The 10,145-nt window shown below is 41.4% G+C and overlaps 1 protein-coding gene across 3 annotated transcripts in view; it reads right to left on the bottom strand.

Moving 5' to 3' along the window:
• Positions 1-394: 394 nt before the first annotated feature.
• The window catches only part of LOC134205521 (lachesin-like), a 171,914-nt gene continuing 162,163 nt past the window's right edge, over positions 395-10,145 (bottom strand). For all 3 annotated transcript variants that reach the window (XM_062680802.1, XM_062680804.1, XM_062680803.1), the window contains 2 exons: positions 9,388-9,837; positions 395-1,541 (listed from right to left, as the gene is read on the bottom strand). In XM_062680802.1, coding sequence (XP_062536786.1) covers positions 9,478-9,837 — 360 coding nt within the window. In that variant the 3' untranslated portion in view covers positions 395-1,541; positions 9,388-9,477. The remainder of the gene's footprint in view (positions 1,542-9,387; positions 9,838-10,145) is intronic.

Genomic DNA, 10,145 nt, shown 5'->3' with positions numbered 1-10,145 from the left:
AATAATTTGAATTTGATTGATTTCGCGTCTCACAACTACAGGCGCTAGCGTCGTAATCCTTTGAGTTTGACATTTCACTCCCAGCGCCTTCTGGTGATAAAGTCATACGAAACATTGTTTCGTGTAACATATTCGAAAGATGGTGGTAGAGGAGTTGGGCGATGCATTTTTCAGAAAAATGTTCAAGCTGTTACATCTGTTTGTCTGTGCTATAGGTCTCCGAGGTTTCTATGAAAAGTTCATTTTCGGAGTGAAATAAAATGATAGCCTTTCGGTACAACTTTGTTGTATGGGAAAGGCAAGAATAGATCCATAATAAAAATATATATATTTGTCATCATTTATTAATTTCAGTATAATTTAGTAATATTTAGGCGTTCGGACTAAAATAAAGTTATTTTTGTGATTTTTAATTGTTTATTTCATAGTTTGTATTATCTTACTTCATGGGTTGTCTTTATTACTACAATCTCGTATTTACACTTTTATAGTAGCTGTTGGGAAGTTCCAGTATTTTGTTTCAGTTCCTATAGCGGTCTTATAATTCACATTACCATAATCGGTTTCAGTAACGCTGGTGTTGTTTGCACCAAACTTGTCATTATTACTGGTTGGGTTTATGAAATGCACTGTAATGTTATTATTGGTTGCATCATTGTGGTTTAACCTCCAGTAAATTGGTTAAAGTGTTCGTGTTTTTATGAATATTGTTTTATCTACTGTTAAGTGTATACACAGAAAAAAATAATGAAAAATAAACATCGCGTAAAACTTGACATGTGGAAATTTACGCTATTGTACGCTGAAATGGCCCTCTTCCTAACAAGATTGCTTACAACTTGTATGCAATATTGACGATTCACGTCAAATATTGTATACATTTAGGCTATATCCCGTGTGGAATTACGCTAATAATGGCGTTCCATTTATGTGCATGATTTTTAGCGTAAATTTCAGTGGATTTTTCTTTCTGTGTAGCGTAGTGAGTTTTCCGTCTCATATTCACTTTTTTAGACGAGATTACTGCTCCATATCATATTCGCTATCTTTCCACGACGTAACAATAAGCGCCACATTTTTATTTATAATAAAAACTTTTCCTTTTTTTTATCCCCTCACATATTTTTGCATTTGAAATAACTCTTATATTGTTTCCGACTTGGCATCGGCTATGAATATGAATACAGCTTTTTATGATCGTGTGTGTATGGCTTTACGATTTTCTCATCTGATTTCCAGATGATGATTTTTTTATTTGCTCACCTTTTTTGTTAGCACTCCTTTGTATCAATTCAGTATCATTTTGGCACTTACTCTTTCAGAGATATCGAGGCGAACGGAGCACATTACACTTTTCCTCTAATAATCTGGGTGTCACTTTCCGTACGAAGAAGCAGTCAGCGAGAGAGTTTATGGAAAACAGTTATCGGTGCGAACGAGGGATGTGATGGTACTGCGGACTTCATCGTTCAGCTTTCAACCACTCCGGCCAATGCTCATCAATTTGTCAATGATACTACTTTTAAGGTGATTGGAGGAAGCTGTGATAAAAAATGAGTAAAAGTCAGGCGTTAATGATTGATGATGTCATCCATGAGATATGCAGATTTGTTTATAGAAGAATAGAGGAAATTTTGAATAATTAATGTGTTATGTTATGAGTTATCTAAAATAAATAAATAGAAACAGTCAAACGAACATAAAAAGGTTCTTTTTCACCAATTCCCCTGTCGTAGTTCGTTCACATTAGTGTCTCTGCTATCCCTAATAACGATGGTGCATTAAACAGAAACAAACGTTATTTAAATACACCGGTGCAAAACCATAACGAGTAAATGAAGTGGAAAACTTTTTATATCCACCGCAATGCAATCATGGCGGAACGAGGATATGCGAAATGCTGCACTATAGAAACACAGATCGTTCAACGCAAATAGCGCCACGCTAAGGATGACTCTCGAGCTCGACACGAACTATACAGCTGCTTGAAGCTCTGGATTATGGCGGCGGTGGTGTAGGCCTGTCTATGGCAGTCCCACTTTGCACTTTATATTCGGAATTTCACAATACCGCAACTGTTTCGATGGAGGCGGTGAAAAAGTAAAGCAGTAATTTAAACAAACTATTGTGTGATTAGTATCAAATAATGAAAAGTGGGCGAACTGCAATGGCGAAAGAATCAGTACTAACGTTTTATCGATTCTTGGCAGTGAATCGTGCAGTTCACCTTTCGGCATGTTCTGCGCCAGAAAATTGTGTTAGTAAGATATCAGATGCATATGTGTAGTTATTCGAGGGCCCTCTTTTTTATTAATTTGTGAATAATTCAGTTTTGAATGCCGATGAACGCAAGAAAATGCACTTTTAACACTTGCGGAGAGATAGTAACAGTGTAAATATTTTCAGAGTATGACCGTTTAGTACGGTTTAGTAGTTTAGTTTAGTTAGTTAGTTTAGTTTAGTACAGAGGAACTCACAGACTTTGTTAGACTTCATGCTTCGTATATTTTTTAAAGTGCGCGAACGATCGTGTTATCGCTAGTTCCATCTGTAGCGCGTATAGAAGAAAATTAGAGCGCGATTTAGTGCGATTGTGTTATCGCATGACCCTTCAGGTGCATTTGAGGAAATCGTGATGTGCAAAGGAGTAATTTTTGCTTCAATCGGCGCTATCGATCGTGTTACTGCTTGATCTGTGACACGCGTTGAGTTGATGAGTTATAACAAGGATTTAATATTTGTTTTCAAACAGATATAACGACGTTCATCTTCGCAAGGTTGCTGGTCTGGTATTCAAGCAATATGCCCTACCCATCGTAGCTTACCAGATTTTGCCACCTTCTGAATACTGAGTTCGCGGTAGAGTTGGATGAGCTCGCGATTCATTCTTCGCCGCCTCACACCGTGCTCTTTCACACCGCCAAAGATGGTTCTAAGCATGAGTCTTGCAAGTTCTCCTCGAGAGTGGTCCGAGCTCCATGTCCATGAAGGACCGTGCACGGTTCCGCTCACTAGCATGTACTTTTTTCTTCGCAGCATCCTAATTCGTTTCCTCACGTTTACAGTTCTACAACTTTTCATATCTTCGGAAAGTTGTTCTTGTTCATGGTGTTATATAGCTACATGCAATCAATTCTGTCGTATTACACCTTAACAAACATATGGTGCGTGGGACCTGACTCAGCTGTTCAGCAGCGTTTCCACCATCGAGACTCTTCTTAATGAACAACAAGAATCTGTTCGCTTGTCATAAGACGAGTTTGTACTATTCCATTTAATTCCACTACTTTATTGTACCTTTCACAGATACGTATTTCGACCTCAACAGAAAGGCCGTCTTCAGTGTCTCGTACTTGACTCGATTTACGTCGATGGATTTGGATTTCATGGAAACATATTAGATTGTACTGAATGCTTTTAAGAAACTAAAACGCTTTTAAGAAACTAAACGCTCAAAGTGCTCAACTGCGCTATCTCCACCATTGACTGCCGTTTTCAACACGTCTTTGCAGTCCGGAGTTTTTCTAGATGTTTGAAAGCCCTCCTATATTTTCCCATTCTACAAAGGCCCCAAGGGAGGGCGCTGAAGAAATTATATAACTGAATTTCAACATGAATTCATCCCTAAAAGGTCTCGTATTGTATCGTACGTTTCGTTCATAGCTTGCTCTCTACAGTATTGTCACCAGTTTGACGCAGTATACATTGGTCTATCAGCTGCTTTTGAAAAAAAAAAATCAATTGTCAGATTGTGGTGTCTTGGAATTCATGAAAACATATTAGATTAGATGGATAGATTAGATAGAAATTGATATCTAGTTGGTCGCAAAAGGTCCGTCAAGATCGGAAACAATATCTCTACATCTTTCAACGTTACATAATCTCGGGCCATATCTTTTCTAATCTCGGACCATATCTTATATCAGAAGGAAGAAGGAAGAAAAATGAAGAAGGAAGAAAAAAAGGAAGAATAAAGAAGGAAAAAAAGAAAGAAGAAAGAAGAAACAAGAATGAAGAAGGAAGAAAGAAGAAGGAAGAAAACAGAAAGAAGAAAGAAGTTAGAAAGAGGAAGAATGAACGAAATGTAAGAAATAAGAAGGAAGAAAGAAAAACAAAAAAGAAAGAAGGGGAGAAAGGGCACTCGAAATTACAATTCCTTTGACCAGCATAGATTTATGCCCAGTACATCAGTTTCTACTAACTTGATGAAATTTACATCGACATGCATAACACAGATCAAGCGTAAAGCGCGGACCTATGTCGTCTACTACGTATGTCTGATAAAATTGACCACCGTATACTTCTTTGTAAGTTATATCGACTTGGATTCTCCTACAATTACTGTCCTGGCTGAATACATAACTAACTGGCAGAGGATTGTGTGTGATTTTTGAACAAGCTGTATAATTCATTTCAATTTATGCATTATGTAATTCATATGAATAAATTGTGAACAAGATAAGAGTTTACATATGCATCTGTTTTAGGGGCAGCAGGGACTATGTCCAAGGGCATGACGATCCATTCCCAGGCCATCTGAGAGCTGTGGGGCTTGCCTAGGATGTGGTGTGGTTTGACAGTGGGCCCTGTTAAACTCCTATTAAAAGCTGCATGTATACGCAAGTCCTGGTGTTAGGTGGGACGCTAAACAGCCTTGACACGACGGCCCTCCGACGAGACAGGAGGTTTGCGCAGGCCCAATAAGCCGCCTTTAAAAACAACCATTACGAACGACATAGAAGATAATATGACTCGATACAATCGGCAACGACCTAGTCGACGAATAAAGGATCACGATTGGAAGCTTGGAACATGGAGCTGCAAGTCGCTAGGCTTCGAAGGTTGCAACTGGATAATCTACGATGAATTACATCCCCGCAACTTCGCTGTCGTAGCGCTGCAAGAAATCTGCTGGACAGGACAGAAAGTGTGGAAAAGCGGGCATCGAGCGCCAAAGCTGTGGCACCACCAACGAGCTGGGAACCGGCTTTATAGTGCTGGGAAAGATGCACCAACGCGTGATTGGGTGGCAGAAATCCAAATCAATCACGTTCTAATCGACGGTAAATTCTTCTCCGACATCACGAACGTCCGCACTTACCGCAGTGCGAATATTGAATCCGACCACTACCTCGTTGCAGTATGCCTGCGCTCAAAACTCTCAACGGTGTACAACACGCGTCGTAGTCGAACGCCGCGGCTTGACATTGAGCGGCTACAAGACGGTAGACTAGCCCAAGACTACGTGCAGCAGCTGGAAGTGGCACTCCTAACGGAAGAGCAGCTAGGTACAGCGTCTCTTGAAGATGGTTGGAGAGATATTCGATCCATCATTGGTAGCACCATAACCGCTGCACTTGACACGGTGCCCCCAGATCAGAGAAACGACTGGTATGACGGCGAATTTGAGCAGTTAGTGGAAGAGAAGAATGCAGAATGGGCGAGATTACTGCAACACCGCACGACGGCGAACGAGACACGATATAAATGGGCGCGGAACAGACAAAACTCGATTTTCCGGAGGAAAAAGTGCCAGCAGGTGGATAGAGACCGTGAAGAGACGGAGCAACTGTACCTTGCTAATAACACACTAAAGTTCTATGAGAAGTCGAACCGTTCACGTAAGGACCACGTGCCACAGCCTGATATGTGTAAGGACATAAACGGGAACTTTCTTACGAACGAGCGTGAGGTGATCCAAAGGTGGCGGCAGCAGTCAGCACTATGAAGAACACCTGAATGGCGATGTGGCCGACGAAGATGGCGGTATGGTGATAAACCAGGGAGAACGCGCGCAGGACATAATTTTACCGGCTCCGGATCTCCAGGAGTAGATTGGCTGGTTGAAGAACAACAAAGCCCCTGGAGTTGACCAACTACCAAGAGAGCTATTCAAACACGGTGGTGAGGCACTGGCTAGAGCGCCGCACTGGGTGATTACCAAGATTTGGGAGGAGGAAGTTTTGCCGCAGGAGTGAATGGACGGTGGCGTGTGTCTCATCTACAAAAAGGGCGATAAGCTGTATTGTAGCAACTACCGCGCAATCACATTGCTGAACGCCGCCTACAAGGTACTCTCCCAAATTTTATGACGGTGACTAGCACCAATTGTAAGAGGGTTCGTGGGACAGTACCAGGCGGGTTTTATGGGCGAATGCTTTACCATAGTTCAGGTTTTCGCCATACGCCAAGTACTGCAGAAATGCCTTGAATACAACGTGCCCACGCATCATCTATTCATCGACTTCAAAGCCGCATATGATACAATCAATCGGGACCAGCTATGGCAGCTAATGCACGAACACGGACTTCCGGATAAACTGATACGGTTGATCAAAGCGACGATGGATCGAGTGATCGACAATGTGAGCCACCCACCGCGAGTTTGCATCGGTGGTGACAAAATCGAGGTGGTAGAAGAATTTGTGTACTTGGGCTCAGCAGAGAAATTCGGAGACGCATAGTAGCTGGAAATCGTACGTACTTTGGACTTCGCAAAACGCTCCAAACGAATAGAGTTCGCCGCCGTACCAAACTGGCAATCTACAAAACGCTCATGAGACCGGTAGTTCTCTACGGACACGAGACCTGGACGATGTTCGTGGAGAACCAACACGCACTTGCAGTTTTCGAAACGAAAGTGCAGCGTACCATCTATGGTGGGGTGCAGATGGCGGACGGTACGTGGAGGTGGCGAATTAACCACGAGTTGCATGAGCTGCTGGGAGAACCATCCATCGTTCACGCGAAAATCGAACGACTGCGGTGGATCGGGCACGTAGCCAGAATGTTTGACAGTAACCCGGTGAAAATGGTTCTCGACAACGATTCGACGGGCACAAGAAGGCGAGGGCAAGGTGGATCGATCAGGTGGACGATGACATGCGGACCATCCGTAGACTGCGTGGTTGGCGTGTAGCCATAGACCGGCCTTAGTCTGAATAAATAAATAAATAAATAAATAAATATGTATCTGTTTAGTACATATGGTCGGGGTTCTGGCAAACCGCACCAAGCGGCTTATTGACTGACTTGTGTTATTTTGATCGTAAAAGTAAAACGGAAATCATTGCATATCAATTTAAAAAGACGGGAACACCGTCTTCGACCAGTGGTCGTAAAGACACCAAGCATGAGACATCGGACAAGACACATAACACCAAGTGAACCGGTGGAGTCTTTTTCGAGCACAAAATTTTTCCTCCTTACCGGGGTGGGAATCGAACCCACACTCCCTAGCACATACATCTAGACGATTGACGTCGCTAACCGCACGACCACGAAGCCCACATATGTTGTAGGATATCCTTAGTTTGGGCTAGTGAGAAATCCAATACGATTTTTAATCAATTAAATCTGCTAAGCAAAAGCTTGGGTAAAAAGGGTAACTTTTGTTGGCGTTTGGTGCGATTTGGCAGAACCCCGACCATATAGAAAATTTAAAAAATCATCATTTGACGCTACTACTCAACCACAATTCGAAATATTCTGGGGTATTCGATTTTACACCTGAATACTAATTGGCTATTGAGTATCAGGCGGCAAATTTTGTTTAGAAGTTAGACAGCAGTGGCAGAATGCTGCAAGATTTTCTTGTCTGCATTGCCGAACTTCTGATCAAATATGAGTCAATAATGAAGCTGGATAAGGAAGGTCGATGCAAATGATAGTAAAACGAAGATTTCCGCACTTGGATCTGATGACATGAACTTGGAAACGTTTTGGAAGACTTTGTTTATATTGAAATGTAGGAAGATAGGATTTTTAGGAGGCCATAGGTCTGACGAGCTGAACTTCAGGATATTCCGCGAATTCTAAATATCACTATGGGCCACGTCAAAAATTTACACGTGAATGATTTGATAACTGGTGCACAAAGCAGGATGAACGTAGCATAGTATGATGTGTGCATTATCATTATCAAATTGATTGCATACATCGGTTTCGTGCAATACTGGCAAAACTCAACAAACAGGGTGCGTTTCTGTGCTGTTAAATTTAATGAGCCGCTGAATGGGGTGGCCATAGCTAAATAGCCAACGTGTGTAAAGCAAATGGGCGCGATTCGCCGGAGGCTGATTGAAATGATCATGATCTGAGTGTTTATCTTGGGACGCATAGTACTAGGTAACTGGTAATATTGCAAGAAATATGGCCATACCTTAGATCAGGGATTTCAAAATTGGCAATTACAACAATTACTTGGATACATTGAAACTCATTTCTATAGATGTATACTTGATGTACAGTGGTGTTCGAAATAATACCAACAAAGGCGATTTTTATACAAAATAGCCCATTATGACATGCTGTAACTTTTTTCCCTGATCATCGATTGAGCTTAAATTTTGGCATAAAGAGAGAAGAACTTTGGCCATAATAGAGAAGAAACGAAAAAAAATCATCGGTCTTGTCTATTTCGTAGATCAAAAGAAAGCACTGCTAATTCCAGAGATATTAGAAATCGATCAACGCATTTAAAATCAAGTTCATTCACTGGATCGCTTTTTCATGGATGAGTTTCATCAATTTCTCGGTCCACCTCCATCCCACAAACTTTTTCAATGCATTTAATATTCCTTCGATTTTTTGTGGATTTTTTCGTTTACTCAATGTTTCTTAAAATTCAAAGTCGATAAATAAGCAAACATAAACCGCGTAAAAAATAACCAGTGTATATAGTTTTCTGCGGTTAAGTGGTCCATCTGGCGATGATGATAATGATGGTCCCACCACATACCCCTACAAAGGTTTGAGCTAGACGATTTATCTTTAAGATAATTAATTGAATTTAATGTAATACCAATTTAATCGGATTTGATGTTAGCATCTACAAATTCTCATAAGCATCGGTAGTGGTACTTCGAGCTATTCAAAATTGCAAAACAAAACTCTACCAGATAGCCCATTACTAATTCGAAGAATAATTCAAACAGTAGAAACTGTGGAAGTCTATACAAAAATTTTAATATCATTCATTTCTGCTTTACGCTTGCGAGAGTCAAACTTTTGCAAACTATACAAGGAAAAGGTCAAATTACAATTACGTCAATATATATAAAATCCATCATCATAATCGTGGTCACACTTCGGAACACCCCGAAAAGTTGTTTCCCAGGTGGAAGTGAACACAATTTCATTAGCGGTGAAACCTGACATCAAATTTCCTGATTCTCATAAACAAGTTCATGTGAATGCGTTTTGAGGGCATTTGGCGTATTATATAAGCCCCCTCACCCTACTAGTTGCAATTGGTGGTAGCCGATAGATGTGTACTTTAGCACAATATACCGCAATCTTAAATCCATAGTCAATTGTAAAATAGAGAAAAAAAATCAACGTATCTAATAAATCATCATGCGACTTTGTGTAAATGATAATACTCACATCTTGCTTGCATTGTCCACGATGTCCCAACAACTAGCAGCCTTATACAACGCTCAAACGCACATCTATCAGCAGAAGTAACAGCAAAAATCACAACGACGAGTATAACAGAACCGGGGACGAGTCGCCCGTCCAACTTCGAAAGATTATCCTACAGAAGCATAAGCTGCGGCGCACTGTACCGAACAGCAGCTTCGCCAGCCGGATCAGCAGTTGGTGAAGGTGCACCAGCAGGACAATTAAAAGCTTTGTTCTGCCGGACCATCCGCCGGATGATTGATGGGGCCGATGGTGCAGATGGAACGGATGGAAGAGTTGATGACTACTGCCGACTGCTCCGGAGCTCATCACGTTGTGCTCGCTGCTCTGCAGGCCCTTGTAGAGCCGGCCGTTTTTGTGGATTTTATTATTCTCCTCGGGTTGGTCAATGTTGGGCGTTGAGTTGATTTCCTGGTCGTTGTTTTTATTCATGCGGGAGAAATTAGAACAATTGGAAGAGATAGAGTCATTATTATGGCGATCAGGTCCCGGAAGGAATTATCTGGCGGGGCAAGAGAAGCATCGAACTGCTTGCTAATTAAGCTAGCCAATCGGTTGGGTCGTTTGGGGTATTAAGTGAAAATAGCCCATGCCTAAAGGAGTCTGCTGAAGAAGTTTTGAGCAAATTCATTTGGACGATTGGTGCCATTGTGTAGCTATTGCAATGATATTGATTGACTGTATGTGCATTCCGAGGTTTCCAGTTAGCTTTGCTAGCG

The sequence above is a fragment of the Armigeres subalbatus genome, chromosome 1 (genome assembly GCF_024139115.2).
Source record: "Armigeres subalbatus isolate Guangzhou_Male chromosome 1, GZ_Asu_2, whole genome shotgun sequence".
In the NCBI taxonomy this organism is placed as follows: Eukaryota; Metazoa; Arthropoda; class Insecta; order Diptera; family Culicidae; genus Armigeres; species Armigeres subalbatus.
Note: the sequence above shows the minus strand (reverse complement) of the source record. Positions and strands in the feature narration are given on the sequence as shown.